The following is a 15192-nucleotide window of genomic DNA, read 5'->3' on the forward strand; positions in this document are numbered from 1 at the left end:
ATCGATGTTCAGTTGGTGCATGTCTTCTCGACATCAATCTTCCACTGAAGGGAGAGGCATTTTCCTCGAACCTAGCTGCGGGACCGTCGTGACATCTGGGGGGGGGGAACAGTAACAGTGATGGTTGCTCTGATATGCAAGCGAAGTTGAATATGGCACCACTGATTGGCGAGTGAAGAAATCAGGGGAAAGCCGGGCGGGCGCCTGTGAAGCCGCGGCGGTGTGGGATCTGCTGGGCGCTGGTGGGCAGGAGTGGTAGGCTTTTTAGTTAAAAATCACCCAAGTTTACTAGGCGTTTAGTGTCGGGCTTGGGTGTTCTTTTAGGCTAGCCACCCACTGGCTGTTTCTGTCTCCCACAAAGGACAACCTCATCTCCAATTTAATCTCCTGCCAAACCACTCATCACCAGAGTCCCACGACAGTGGTCACCCAGTGGTCAAACTCAACAGACGTTGACTTTCCATGTGTTGTCTGTCTGGCAGCTGTGTGGTCTCCCTGCATCTCCCACTCTGATCCTTGTCACCATGATCTCCGGGCCTGTCCTTTTTTGCCTCCCCCTGGCTTCTCGGAGAATTTCTACAGCTTCCAGTCGACGGTATCTGCAACTTTATCTCAACGGGTTAAACACCAATGTCCGTTGATTGTGGGACCCAGAATCCAATACCCCACTGAGGCCTAGCAGACAGCCACAAGCGCTCCTTTGCCTGCACCGTTGGGAGTGCAGCCATGTCAATGTGGCTGTTCGAGGCTGCGATTTAGTCCTCGTGCGGTAAAGCGACAACGCCACCTCGAGATGACGACGCAAGCTAAGGGTTCAATGTACATATCACTCTCAATTGGGAAATCCACCTCTCTGAGAAAAAAGCTGGGACATCGATGGACGCCGAGCACAGTGGTTCACACATGGTTAATTGATTGCTGTTGGAGCTACTTAAAAAGATGGCAATCATTAAACCACCATGTTAAGGTTCTTCCTGAAGGAGTGTTCCAGTACTGTCCCTTATGTCGGAAACGACTTTGTCGGTGAGCATGTGCCTCTTGATCTTTTCTGGCACAAATCTCACTGGTTACGGGGCCCAGAACAGGGCCCCTGGTCAAACGTCAATGCTAAAGCGGCCTAGAGAAGCCCACCGCAAGCACTTTACTGTTGCTTTTGATCGACGCCGTGGCTTCATCTCCACTGCCTAATCAACTAGGCACGAACTTTCTGAAAGCCTCATCTCCTACCCCAGCCAAAGAGTGCTTCGACATGACAGTCTGCCGCCAAAGTGGCTAGGCGCCTACCAGTTATGTGCTCGTACACTACTCGGTACTCGTACGTGTTCCTGGCCACGATCTTGTTATCGAGGTAGCCGGCGTTAACGAACCCTGTCCCTGCTCGTCCGTGGATTGGTTGTTCTGGCCCATGGTCATTGTCTTAACAAGACCATTTCCCTTGCTGCCGGTGTTACCAAACTCTAGATAACTGGATACGATATCCTCCAGCCACTGACTCAACCTTGCGCCCGGAGGCAGATCATCGCAGAGCTGTTTTCAGGCAATAGCTTGCTGAGGTCGTCGATGCTGCAAAGGTTGGGACAATAGACGATACAGTCGAAGGTCAAGGGATTCGCAGGAAGGGAAACGAAGGATGGAAGTCCCCGCAAGGAATCCAACCTTGTTGCCTGTCATTAAATGTTCAGATTGCGGACAAGATGTTGATATGGCGAGCCTGACCAAGCACCAATGCGCAGCAGCAGCAACACCTCCAGCACCACAACCACTCGCAACACCAGGTATGCTTACATGCCTCGTGCCCACATTCAATACTATAGACTGACAATACCAGCTTCGTTTATGCCTCCGCCTCTTCCACGGACAGACTCATCTACAAGTTTAAGGAGCGCGAGACCGCAACGACCGTTGTTGCCCAAAATCGATCCTTCTATCGGCTGTGAGTTTCGCAGAAGTGTTCGTCTCGGCAAATACTGACCTACCCTCTCAGTTCGACCTCCTGTTCTTCACGGCGAACTCACGCCTGCAAGCAGCGGACACAGCTCGCTGATGTCTCCTGTGAGTGCGACTTCTGGCCCTCAGTCACCAGGGCCAGCCATCCGCAAAGCATCTGTACCGGGACCCCGACGTCCACCATCGCCAGAATTGACGAATCTCGATTGTGCATTCCCTCCCTTCCCTCTACCTTCGAGGGCTGCCACGACACGAAAGCGTGAGAGATCTGCGACTCACCGCAGTGATACAAAACCGTCCAAGTCTCGCGATGCCCAGAAAGCGTTACCTGTGGGGAGCAGACCGTACCCACTTTCAAGAGGAGGATCAGAGAACTCAGTGATGACTCTGGCTCATCAAACATCGGCACAGAAGCAGCCGCGTTCACCGAGCCCTAGAAATGGAGGCAGCCCCTCGCGGAGCACTGAGAGGGACGGTTACCAACAGAAAAGTGAAAAGCCGCCGGAACCAGAGAAGAAACCACCTGAGCCGATTTCATTGAGCCAGGGCGATGGTGCTCTGGAAATGCTGCAAGCAAAGAGTTTCACGCCAGAGGTGTCAAGCTCTAGCGCCCAGCGAGAGCCGACACCCGACGCAAAAGCGATCACGGATTTCAGTGCATTCGACTTTGGTGACGCAGGAACCAACAAATTCAAGCCAGAGGCTACGAACCAGGCCCCAAGACTGATCGAGGAGCGCTCTAGAGCTGACACTGAGCCGTCATACAGAGCCAAAAGACCCCCGCCACTGCTGGACAGCAAGGAGGTTATAACCTTGGTAAAATCACCTACACTCCCACAACCATCGCCGGTTGGTAGCTTGACGCGGGGACTGGGACGCTTGTTTGGTCGACGACAGTCTCAGTCTTCAGGGTCACGGCGGGATGTGGTCCGGCAGGCTCTCAGTGACGAGCCAGATATGCATGACAGTTATTTTACGAGCCGAAGTATTGTTAGTCCAATGAGCGACCGGTCACTCATCGCTGCAGATCCGTTCCCTGTTACCATGTCGCCATCGGTGTCTCCTGGACTATTGCCGGACCACGAGGCATCGCTGAAAGCATTGGAAGGACTGACACCTGAGCGGGCTGTTGTAACTCCGATGGTTGTCGTGGAACCGGCCAGAGAAGAACCGCTGCGCCCACCGACCCCTCCTATTGAGACTGACATCGCTATATCACCGAGGTCGCCAGAGACTACTGCGGTGTCGCCTGGTGCCCCAGGTGCAGAGCTCATCGAGGCTCTTCGACGGGTGTCAGTTGACTCGGCGTCGTCCTACGGTTCGGCTGCATTCTCCGAGAACACTGCCAGCACCAGATCGAGTTCACCACAGGCCGAACTTGTTACACACAAAGCGTCCGGACCATCCAATTCCGGTGTACTCAACTCGGAGCATCCTGATGTGCCTGCACCACTAAGACCAAAGATCCCAGACCTTCCACCCGATTCGCCAACGGATCCGTTCTTTCAGCAAGGTCGTCTATCACCACTCCCAGACCTTCCCACCCGCGAATCTGACTCGACAGACTCACTATTCTCGTTCTCAGTGGGTCTACAAACAAGCCCCAAATCAACCCATGCTCCTCAGGTGTCATTGAGCAGCAGTGCCAAGTCTGCAGTTCCCCATAAAGGAGTCTGTCGCGGCTGTTCTCAGCTGATCCTCACGGGACAAAAGTCAGTGTCGAGCGCAGACGGTCGGCTAACTGGCCGGTACCACAAGGAGTGCTTTGTGTGCTGGGCATGCAAGATTGCGTTTCCGACGGCTGAATTCTACGTTCATGACGATCACCCGTACTGTGCTTACCACTACCACGAGCTAGAGAATTCTCTCTGTGCTACCTGCGGCAAAGGAATCGAAGGCCTGTATATGGAAACCGCCAACGTCGCGGGGCGCGGCAAAGAGAAGCATCATCCGGAATGCCTAAAGTGCACAACTTGCAAGATCCGACTGGACCACGACTATTTTGAATTGTCTGGGAAGGTCTACTGCGAACGAGATGCGTTTCGGCTTGCAACCTTACCAAGATCCCATGACAATGCTCCCAGCCGCCCGAGCCCACTGATTCGAGAGTACATCTCCAGTGGAGACCCTGGACTCGTAAAGGGCAGGAATTTCCCCGAGCGAAGAACGACCAGATTAATGACGATGACCTAATTTCACGACAACGACAGACGCAATGCTTGACGCCGGGTTTCGATCGTTCGGCAAAGCACAGGAGTCTTTTTGGAGAGGGCACTGGATGAAGAGTGGACACTAAACAGTTCCAGTTCGTGGCAGAGCATGGTATGGTCCGCTGCAATCCTTTCTTCCTGCTAACACCAAGTATATACACGAGACTTATGCCGGACATATGGAGCGTCCATTTCAAGCGGAAGCATGGTGTTCCGGTGTGCGATCAGAAGAATATATTAGCTATATATCGATAATGTTTATGCCGCTGCACATCCAAGCCAAACTTTTCCTGCTGTGACGCCTGATCGGAACGCTTTCCTTCGAATGAGCTTTGCTTGTCTTTTCAACCACGATTGTTTGTGCGACGTCGCGTTGCTGGCTCTATGCAGTGAGGACATACCAGCAAGCGAGGCTAAGGTAGGATCGGGAGCTACTTGACTTGTCGTTTAGTGACCAGGGATGGTTGACATGTTCCATTCGACTCATTTCTCGCTGGAGGGCACGAAACTCGAACGAGGCCGTTGGAGCGTCTACTCCGGCACTTCGGTAAGCATGGATACCCCCACGACGCACACGCGCATGCCATCGGGTGTCTTAGCGTATCATGTGCTTTGCTGGGATGTCAATGTCACTCGGCAGGGTATTTAGTGTCAGATCTGGCAAGCAGGCAAACAACCGAGACAGGAAAAAGATTATCCCACGATTCGGAAAGGGAACAGAAATCCCAAAGCTTGCTTTGACGACCACAAAGAAGGACCCCCGGTTTGTGTGACACGGAGACTTCTTCCCCAGGGCAGAAGAAGATAGATGACTGACTTGGGCGGCCCGAAGCAAGACCTAAACCGCATTTTTAGCGGCACGAACAGAAACGCCGCCAGGGAGTGGATTGGAGGCATCAAGGTTTGAAACTGGGCCAAGGAGCACGTCGTGTGACCGCAACAACAATCGACAGCACAGCCGAGGGGAGATTGGAGACCAAAGCTGACGAGCAAGATTGAAGCCTGTGGATGCAGCCGGATATCAAGACTGGATTCGGAGAGATGCGGGAGGTTGAGAATGGTGAGATTCTGGGCTGTGCCGAATTGATTGGAGGTACGAGGGATCTCCAAGAGATGGTTCCGGACCACAGCGGTAACAAGTGGTGCAAGTCTCATGCGGTCCAAATGCACATGCATCTCAGCATTTGGGATTGATACGTCTATGGAGCCAGCAACAAGACACGAAAAGCGAAAAGCGAAAAGCGAAAAGAAAGACGATGGGTCGGCCTGGCGTGGGACTGAGACTGAACAGCACTCGATCAATCCACGCACCTGTACCACAGTTTCCACCTCTTGGAATGATAAGGACAGAATCCACGAACAAACCCTCTTATCGACAGAGTACAGCTCAGCACATCCCCCCTATTATTATGGAGCCCTTGGTGCCCGAACGGCAGTCGGAACGCATTCACGACTTCAGAACAGAGAGTCAGTATCGAAGCGGTCAAAGCAACAAGAGACTAAACGGGGACCCAGACACGCCAGTCTAATTAGCGAGGCCAGGAAGACGCAATTCCCATTAGTCACACTCTCCACCGCACACCGAGTGACAATTGCTTGTGGGATACAAGAAGCCGTCCGTCTTCCCTTTCTTCCATCCCCCTCGACACCACACAATATACAAATCTACGCCCTACAAAGCTGTTTGGAACGCGAGTCTGATCACCACCCGGCTGTGATCTATTCTCATTCCTCTTCTACACACAGGGATCACCACCGAGTGATCCGCCCAACCGCCAAGACGTTTTCGAATTTGTTGCCCTCGTAAGTACCGACCATGCTGCCTCTACCCTGTCCAGTCTTGCAGTGCTGGTACCTGCATCCAACCCCTGTCCATGCATTTCTTCTCGCATCTTCAATCTGGCGGTACCTGGCGTCAATCTCGTGTCAGGTCTATCGTACCTCTGGTCATGCAGTTGACCGCGGGTGGTACCTTGATGTATCCCCTTTACCACCGCAATCGTCCTTGGACGTCGACGTTGGATGCCGCTCGTTCTATTGACAATTTGGTCTTGTCTTCATATTCTTTCCTCTTCGGACCGCTCTTGCAAAATGCGCGCTCACTCACAAACCACTTTTAAGGTGCCATCACCCGTTCAACGGTAGCCGACGCTCTTCCCCTCCTGGAGGAGCATCGGATTTAATACAGACCCGATAAATTCGCCATTTATCAGAGAAACCGCTGCCACTTTTAAACTATTCGTCAAGCTCATTCAGTCACTTCTCTCGAGCTCAATATGGCACCACACGCGGAAATCGGCGTCGGCACCATGAACGGGTATAGCAACAGTCACGCCTCGGACTCGGCTCAATCGCACAAGGATCTTTTCACGGTCGACTCTCCCAACGTTACGTATACTGACGAACACATCAAGAGCAAGTATGTCTACCGCACCACAGCAGTCACCAAGTCTGCCGATGGGAAGTACACGGCAACGCCCAAGGAAACCGTCTATGACTTCAAAGTCGACCGTAAAGTGCCCAAGGTCGGTGTGATGCTGGTGGGATGGGGCGGCAACAATGGCTCCACTGTCACTGCCGGCATCATCGCCAACCGTCGTGGACTTGTCTGGGACACTCGTGAAGGGAGTCGTGCTGCCAACTACTACGGCTCCATCATCATGGGCTCAACCATCAAACTCGGGGCTGACGCCAAAACCAACGAAGAGATCAACATCCCTTTCCATGACGTCTTGCCCATGGTTCACCCGAACGACCTTGTGGTTGGTGGCTGGGATATCAGCAGCCTGAACCTGGCCGCCGCAATGGACCGTGCTCAGGTCCTTGAACCAACCCTCAAGGCCATGGTGTACAAGGAGATGGCTCTCATGAAGCCGCTGCCCAGTATCTACTACCCAGATTTCATTGCTGCCAACCAGGAAGATCGTGCGGACAACATCCTGCCGGGAAGCAAGGCCAGCATGGCCCATGTTGACCGGATCAGGGCGGACATTAGGTGCGACAGCCTGCTCGTCACCCAAGATATTGAGAGATGCTAAACTTTGTACAGGGACTTCAAGGCTCAGAACAACCTTGACAAGGTCATTGTTCTCTGGACTGCCAACACTGAGCGCTACGCCGACATCATTGCCGGCGTCAACGACACCGCCGAGAACTTGCTGAAAGCGATTGAGCAAGGCCATGAGGAAGTGTCGCCCTCGACAGTCTTCTCCGTGGCGTGCATCCTTGAAAAGACGCCTTTCATCAATGGCTCCCCTCAGAACACCTTTGTTCCTGGTGCCATCCAGCTCGCTGAGAAGCACGACTCGTACATTGGAGGTGATGACTTCAAGTCGGGTCAGACCAAGATGAAGTCGGCATTGGTCGATTTCTTGATCAACGCTGGTATCAAACTGACGTCGATTGCAAGCTACAACCACCTGGGCAACAACGACGGCAAGAACTTGAGCTCTCAGAAACAGTTCCGTTCCAAAGAGATTTCCAAGTCCAATGTCGTCGACGACATGGTAGCAGCCAACAGCGTCTTGTACGAGAAGGATGAGCACCCAGACCACACCGTTGTTATCAAGTACATGCCCGCCGTCGGAGACAACAAGCGAGCCTTGGACGAGTACTATGCCGAGATCTTCATGGGTGGCCACCAAACCATCAGCATTTTCAATGTCTGCGAGGATTCCCTGTTGGCCTCGCCCTTGATCATCGACCTTGTCCTCGTCGCCGAGATGATGACCCGCATCCAGTGGAAGACTGAAGTTGCCGCGGAATACAAGGGCTTCCACAGCGTCCTGAGCATTCTCAGCTACATGTTGAAGGTAAGGCCGGAACATCTCTTCATGTTGAAATCTCACTAACGTGACTCTCCCAGGCACCTCTCACGCCCCCTGGAACCCCCGTAGTCAACGCCCTGGCCAAACAGCGCAGCGCCCTGACCAACATCTTCCGGGCCTGTGTCGGTCTGCAACCCGAGTCCGACATGACGCTCGAGCACAAGCTGTTCTGAGGCCCCCCCGGCTCAGGCAGCGCACTCTCTCCGACCCTAATGTGCAGGTAATGGCAAAGAAAATAGCAGGACTTACGAAGCCGCTCGGCCGCTCTCGGCATATGATGCGATGGGGGTGGCTAGACTGCTTTTTTTTCCCTTTGCATTGCGAAATGGCGAGATACCAAAAGGGTCGGGCTCTCTCTGTCTTTCTCTTTTGGGTCACCTGGACTGCACAGATTTGTTTTGTCCGAAGTACACTGTTGTTTGTACTTGTACTGTCGTTCCCGCTTCCCCTACTTCCCCCCTTCGACTCGACTCGACTCGACGCGGAGGTGTCCAACTCACTTGTCGCTCCTTTAGTTGATCCAGCTACATAGTATAGCCTTTGCAACACAAGGACATATTACTCCCCCAACTTCTTCCTCTATTCTCAATCGGCAAGGTTCCGGGCACCGGGCCTCTGTGCGTAGCGTACCACGTAACGTAATCGACTGTATTCGTACATCCCACTCCCGCGCACACACAGACATGGTGGATAGGAGCGGTAATGTATAAAGGGTGCATACATACATAGGTAGGGTATAGCGTATAGGGTATACGTCTCAGGAGAAACCGCCACGCGCGAGACCGTACAAGGTGCCCACGCCAGCTTTGACCCCATCGACGATATAGACCTCCCTGCCCCTTTTGTCGCCTAGGGCTTCGACGCAGGCCGTGCGCACCGCCGAGTCCAGACCCACCATGCCCGCGCAGCCGAGACAGATGGCCTGGACGCGCGAGACGAGGCGGTTCTCGTCGTCGCCATCGCCATCGGTATTGGCTCCGCGCAGGAGAAGGCGCTTGGTGGCGTCCATCATCTTCCTGCGGACTTCCTGGGCAGGGAGGTCGTGGAGCTCGCTCGCGTTGAGACCCGTGGTTTCGCACCCGACAAAGGGCGACGTCCTCGTCGTCGTGGTGGGACAGCCGAGAAACTCCTCGACCGCGGTCTGCAGGGCCTCCTCCCAGACTTTTCCGGTCGAGACGATCCCGAACGCCGGTCTCGAACCGTCGCCTCCAGCCGTACGAGCAGTGCCGGCGGCGCTGCTCCTCGCAGAAGTCCCGTCGTCAGGTACAGATTCGGGGACGGAGTCGCGCAACAAGGCCAGACTCGCCAGCACGCTCGCCTCGAAGATCCCCGTGACGTATTTCCTCGCCCCGGACCCTTCGGGCCCTTGCGTCGCCGCGGCCGCGACGGCCGCACACTCGGCCTTGAGGCGCGCGACCAGCGGGTGCTGGCTGTAGCACGCGACGAGGAAGCAGTCGTGGTGCGGGACGAGGGGGAGCAGATGCGGGAGGCAGATGTCGGCCGACCGCGCCGCGTCGGCGGGCGAGTTGATGCTCGGGATGCCCGGCGTGGGAGACGTGAAGAACGTGTATTGCACGCCTGAAATCCCCAGGCCCTGCACGACGGGTTTCAGCGCGTCGGTCATGGGCTGCGACGTGTTGGGGTTGATGATCAGGATGCGCACGGGCGGCGGCGGTGTTGATGTTGACGATGTTGCTGCTTCGTCTATTTCCGTCATCGTGTTATGGAGTTGGTGTGTGTGTGTGTGTGTGTGTGTGTGTGTGTATTTTATTTCTTCCTTTTTATCCCCCTCTCTCTGCACCCTGTCTCTGTGTGTATGTGTGTGTTGGAGTTAATGAAATCGGGAAAAAGTCGCAGGTGGGCGCAGGTGGCAGTTTTGATTCTTTTTACCGACTTGTTCCAAGATTCAATGCGGGGAGAGGGGGCCCTCCTTATCTTATCGCCCGATAAGAGATAAGGCGAGAAGGCGAGGAGGATATCCGGACCCTCGACCCCTTGACACTCGGACATGAATATGCATACTGAGTAAATAGATACTTGACATGTCCTCATTTGACGCTGTGCAATGGCATCTCTCTGAATCCTACAGACTGAGGAGCTTCCTCTGTCATGCTTCTCTTTCATTGTGGCTGAATTAACGCCAAATGTCCGTGTTCCACCATCTTTTTCATAACTTCTTCGCCGAAGCGTGAATATGCTTCTGGGCCCTGCCTCTTGCTCTTGCTGGTGTCACCCTGTTTATTGAACCATCATCGTCCACTCGAAGGCGTCACGGAGATAACCAGCTGATCCTTCCCTCCTCGACAGATATCTCTGAGATTCTGCTGTCTCCCTTCGTCAGAAACAGTAACCTCCTGGAGACGTCCCAGCCGGGTGACACTTCATCTCAGCTCAGTCATCTCTGAGTTCATTGTCCTGACAGACAGGAGCCTAAGTTGACGAATATCGGACGGCTTTCGAAAGTCCACCTTTCGTCAGGACGGATGCTGTTCCAGAACGGCCGAGTACTGGTCTTTCAAGGAGTCTACCGAAGATTTCTCTGCGCAGCACTGCTTGTATATTCTTGCATTCCGCAACATGAGACTGTCTCTAGTTGAGTCCAGCAGGTGACTTGGCCAGAGCCAGCCAACACTCCAACAGTCTCGAAATATTGAGAGCTGTCTGTATTGTTCAACATCCGAGCCTCGTTCTCGACCTTCACACAAGCTTGGTCTCGGCTGCATCGTCGAATTGGTCGGGCGCTTTATCATCGATATTCGGGGCGGCTCTTGTAGGTGTCTTGAACAGTCGCTGTCCGCCCGTGATGAGATCTCTAAGGGTGGCGTAAACGACGAGTATCCAAAGCAGGAATACGCAGACCGAGGTTATCTGTGGTTGCAACGATCAGCCAGGTGACACGAAAAAGGTACGAGAGCATTACAGATCCAATGACGCGGAAAAACTTGGAGGGTATCTCTTTTGCGAGTGTATTGCTCGAGAGTGCAAAGGTGCCGATCGGAAAGGTGAACCTGTCCACTGTGAGTCGCCAAACTGCTTGACCGGGCGTGTCCTTGGGACGAAACCTACCCCCACCAGCCCATATTGAATGGAAAGTGCTTGCAGTGGTATATTGTTGCAACGGCAAGAAAAAGCCACAGCAAGGTGAACCCCCACAGGACCAATGATAGAAGCACTCCCAAATTGTACGCCAGATCTCCGGCCAGAGGGTGGATAGTCTTGGTCGAAGCGAACACTCTCATCGCGACGCTTCCGAGCTTCATGATTGCAAATGCGCCCATGTTCAAAGGACCCAGGGGAATGAAACAAGAAACAATGACCTCGCGCGGCGGGAGTTTGTGGATGGTCAGACGCTGCCAATAGATGACGAGGATAAATATTGCAGACGGAACGCCTACGCCCCAAAGCACATAGCCGATGATGACGGTGGCCAAAGCCTGCTCGTCGTTGGGTAAGACATCTGCAACCAATGCCGCGGTGGCGGATGCGACCACGGTTCCGATGACGGGGAACATCTGCAGTGCGGTAAATGTCGACAGGGGAGTCTCTTCCTGCCGTTTGATGACAAGCAGGAAGGGTAGGAACAAGGCACACAGCAGTGAGATGGCTGCATCGGCCATCCATAGCCTGAGCTGGTCAGCGAAAGGCTCTGTGCAAAATTGAGAGGCAGCACTCACCCCCATGAAAGGTAAATGACCCATCTGCCCCACGAAGGAGCGCACACAAACACCATCATGTTGACGATAGTCCCGAGACTCTGTATGGCCATGTCAGCGCAGTCTCCAGAAAGGCAGCCGGGGACACCCACCACTGGTATACTACTCAGAAAGAATGCCTGGTTGGGCCGCTCGACTATAGTGATCCAGACCTTGGGAAACAGAACCAGCTGGAGAACGGACACGAAGATGAAGAAGGCGAAGAGACCAATGTTCAGGCAGAGTACAATGACCGAGAGCCAATACAACCATCTTGCGTTGTATGGGAATTGATTGAGGAGGCTCGCCACGACCTTGTGGTGTCCTGGAATCAGCCGTTGTGTCAAAAGCAGATGAGACGAGTTCCTCGCCGGCTTCTGGATAGAAGGACAGGACCAGGAATTCGCATCAACTTGGTGAGTGGAAAGGCACTTACACCAGTGCCCATGGTCACCGTGAACCAGCTGCGTAAGCGCCGTCAACACGCAGCCCTCGACCTTTGAAGAGAGTTGGACGTACGACGGCGTGAAGTACTTGACATATTTCCTCCATCCCAGCTCACCCTTTTTCCGAAGCTCCAGAGCCATCTGTTTGCCATCCTGCGTCGATAAACGAGAAGCTGGTGGAAGAGAGGTAACTTCAGGGCCGTCCCCCAGAGCCGGGTTCCAACATGCGATGTCGCCATCTTCGGCGGTCCCTCCACTCAGGGTCTTTTGTAGGGAAACGGCAGCATTAGTGACAAGTCTGGTCAGCGTCCTGGGGCGAGTCGGTCGAGACGGAGCTTCAGGCATTGCCCTTTTTGTGGAGGAAGGGAGCGGACCTGGGAGTAAATGTGTGTCACGGAATGCTGCGTGTGACGTGGAGGGACAGGGGCGGCGGAGATTTTTGCTAAGATTGATATGCTTTCTCCGCGGTACATGAGAGCTGCACGGCCTCTGGAAGATGGGCACAGATCACCTCGTTCGCCCGAATATCCTTTATTGTACCACTGCTATAGCCTTGTAGACATCGCTCCGTCAACGGAATGTTAGTGAGATTGCGGATGGGTAGATGGAAGTGATGGAGAAGGAGAGAGTCAGAGAAGGCCACACGGAAGACAGCAGCGAGGTTGAAGTTATTATTATTTTTTGAATCTGGACCAAAGCGGGATCATGCGGCATGATGGAGCGAAGCGGGATTGGCGAGCTGAGGCCCAGCAAGGTTCTTCAGGTGTACTAATATTGACTGGTCGAAATCTGGAAGGAGACGAATACCCGATACAGCTTGAGGCTGGAGCGCGGGAGATGAGAAACGCAGGGTTGGATGGCGAATGGTGGATGGTGGACGGGAGGCTGATGCGCAGTTGGTGAAAGTGTGGCTGCGTCCCCATGGCGCATGCAGCTTACGAAATCGATACGAGACACAGATTCTGCATTATCCCTACTCCACTCGACATCCTTGACACACTCATCCTCAAATATGAATCGCAAGGTAGCAAGGGACTAACTAGGAGAAGCCATATTGACATTGAGAGAAAGAAAACCCTCCAAAAGTGGCGGCTCTGTCCGCCAAATTTCCCTCCAACCTGTGTCGGATTGTAAAGACGATAGATATCAGGCTGCTCCTCGATGCACTTCTCTGCTCTGATTCCTCTCCCGCGTTGATCCTCGTGTTCTCAACCGCTGATCCCTCTTCCGCCCACCAAGATGTCTTGACCGAAAAGCGCTGAAAAATGATCCAAGCCCAAACGGAAAAGTACTGACGCCTGCAAACGCTAGACCCAGCGTGGAGATCTCGTCTCTTTGCATGACCATGTCGGAACGCCATCTAACGAACCGCACAGCTCTTCGGCGGTCCGCTGATATCTGGTTCAAGCACCGAGGTATGCGGCTCTGGTTGGTTTTTGGGGTCGGCTCCTGCCAATAGGTGTTTTGGGGGTTGCTCGTGCTGTTGCAGATACCGAAATCTACAACTGCGACAGGAGGGTTCAAGGGACGAACAGTCGACCTCTGCCGCGGGTCGATCCACGTTCGAACGTATTGCTGTAGCCGCGGTTCAAGTTCGACCCTCGACCCCCTCCACGGCCGTAGTTTCGATGGGTCCCCCGACCACTGTTGAACTGATGTGGAACATGGTTGCTCGTATTGACGAGCGGTGTACTGCCTCGCGCGAAGCTGCCGCGGTCAAAGGAATCGGGGTCGATCTCTTCCACAGGAATCTGTGGCTTGTTCTGCACCGCCTGCGCAGGGGTGCTAAAGGAGGTTCGGGGAGACCGTGTATTTCCTCCTCGGCTGCGGACGCTTCCTGCGACAGCGCCTCGCGACGATTGAGCTCCGCGGGTCGAGCCTCGACCTCTTGGTTTAAAGACGACCTCTTCCTCGTCACTCTCAACGTCATCATAGCTGAAAAGGGTCTTCAGCTCGGAGTTGGACACTCGCTTCGCCTTGTCCTTCTTGGAATTGTCTGGCGCGGGTGATTCTTTCTCTCCCAAGCCAAGCGCACTCCTCAATTGGTGGATATTCTTAGTCGGTATACCAAAATCCCGGGCAAGGTGCATAGTATCAGCCGAGTTGGTCAGGAAGATAAGGCCTTCATCGGCAGGGGCCTTCTTCTCGTGTACATACCAGACGACAGGGTTCAGAAGAGATTTGAGCGATGGTGGGACGGGTGTTTGATCGTGGCCAATGATGGTGGCAGACTTGACCTCAGGGCTGGTCTTAGAGCTCTGCGGTCCAGAAGAAGAGGGGGACAACGGTGGTGTAGAGCCGGGCGACATGTTTACAGGTTCTTTGGCAAAATTGAGTTTGTCCAAGAGGACCTGCGACAACGGGCCTGCGACCCCCGCGCTGACTTTGAAGGGGATTTCCGAGTCCTTCTCCTGTTTGTTGTCCATGATTGGGATCGAGTCCTCTCCTTCGTGCATCCCAGCAGTCTTCATGCTTTCATTCGTGTAGTGTGCCTCCACCTCAGCCCATGTAGGGTATTGGTCGTCGGGACCTTGGAGGATGACAGGATCGTGCCGTAAATCGCCGCGAGACGAAGTGCTGCGGTCGAGAAACTTGACTGCTTTGCGCGCACTGATGCCAATCTGTGAAGAATCCTTCTTCAGAACATTCAGGCGAGAAAGCGCTGAAGCCGATTAGCGGGACACGAAGAATTTGCGACACACGGGCAGCCATACTGTACAAGGGCACAACAAGAATGATGAGGCCCTGCGAAACCCAGCTCTCAATCTCCTCGAGACTTCTGGTCAAGGCCGTGTCGTCTACAAGACAACGGATGACATTGTTTTTTGACATTTTCATGGTTTGCCGCTGGTGAATCTGTATTGGATCGGGGTGACGATGTGTGGGTTATAGGGCGAAAAATTGACGATTCATCGGCGCAAACTTTGGAAGGTGCGGTAGCCAGGCGCTACAACTGTATACTTCCAGTCATCGGTCAGCGAGGTGAAATTCCACGAAGAGATTATGGCAGGGAGTTCAGGGCATGGCAGTCAAGGCGCAGGCAATACCGGGTGTGTTTGTGGTGGAGAGC

General features: G+C 53.9%; 5 protein-coding genes across 5 annotated transcripts; 2 read left to right on the plus strand and 3 right to left on the minus strand.

Moving 5' to 3' along the window:
* Positions 1-1702: 1702 nt before the first annotated feature.
* On the plus strand, positions 1703-4140 carry AYO20_07081 (hypothetical protein; the record flags this gene model as incomplete). The annotated part of the gene is made up of 3 exons (XM_022645368.1): positions 1703-1775; positions 1829-1933; positions 1985-4140. 3 exons carry the CDS (start codon positions 1703-1705, stop codon positions 4138-4140), a joined length of 2334 nt encoding a protein of 777 aa, XP_022498586.1.
* Positions 4141-6433: 2293 nt separating this feature from the next.
* Positions 6434-8157, plus strand: AYO20_07082 (hypothetical protein; the record flags this gene model as incomplete). Its single annotated transcript, XM_022645369.1, has 3 exons — positions 6434-7152; positions 7207-7969; positions 8023-8157. 3 exons carry the CDS (start codon positions 6434-6436, stop codon positions 8155-8157), a joined length of 1617 nt encoding a protein of 538 aa, XP_022498587.1.
* A 584-nt stretch (positions 8158-8741) lies between these two features.
* On the minus strand, positions 8742-9701 carry AYO20_07083 (hypothetical protein; the record flags this gene model as incomplete). The annotated part of the gene is made up of 1 exon (XM_022645370.1): positions 8742-9701. The coding sequence occupies one exon, from the start codon at positions 9699-9701 to the stop codon at positions 8742-8744; it is 960 nt and encodes a 319-aa protein (XP_022498588.1).
* A 980-nt stretch (positions 9702-10681) lies between these two features.
* Positions 10682-12467, minus strand: AYO20_07084 (hypothetical protein; the record flags this gene model as incomplete). Its single annotated transcript, XM_022645371.1, has 7 exons — positions 10682-10852; positions 10905-10992; positions 11051-11608; positions 11659-11738; positions 11790-12053; positions 12113-12140; positions 12196-12467. 7 exons carry the CDS (start codon positions 12465-12467, stop codon positions 10682-10684), a joined length of 1461 nt encoding a protein of 486 aa, XP_022498589.1.
* Positions 12468-13642: 1175 nt separating this feature from the next.
* Positions 13643-14954, minus strand: AYO20_07085 (hypothetical protein; the record flags this gene model as incomplete). Its single annotated transcript, XM_022645372.1, has 2 exons — positions 13643-14784; positions 14837-14954. 2 exons carry the CDS (start codon positions 14952-14954, stop codon positions 13643-13645), a joined length of 1260 nt encoding a protein of 419 aa, XP_022498590.1.
* Between the last annotated feature and the right edge of the window lie 238 nt (positions 14955-15192).

Source organism: Fonsecaea nubica (assembly GCF_001646965.1).
Source record: "Fonsecaea nubica strain CBS 269.64 chromosome Unknown Scaff48, whole genome shotgun sequence".
Lineage (NCBI taxonomy): Eukaryota > Fungi > Ascomycota > Eurotiomycetes > Chaetothyriales > Herpotrichiellaceae > Fonsecaea > Fonsecaea nubica.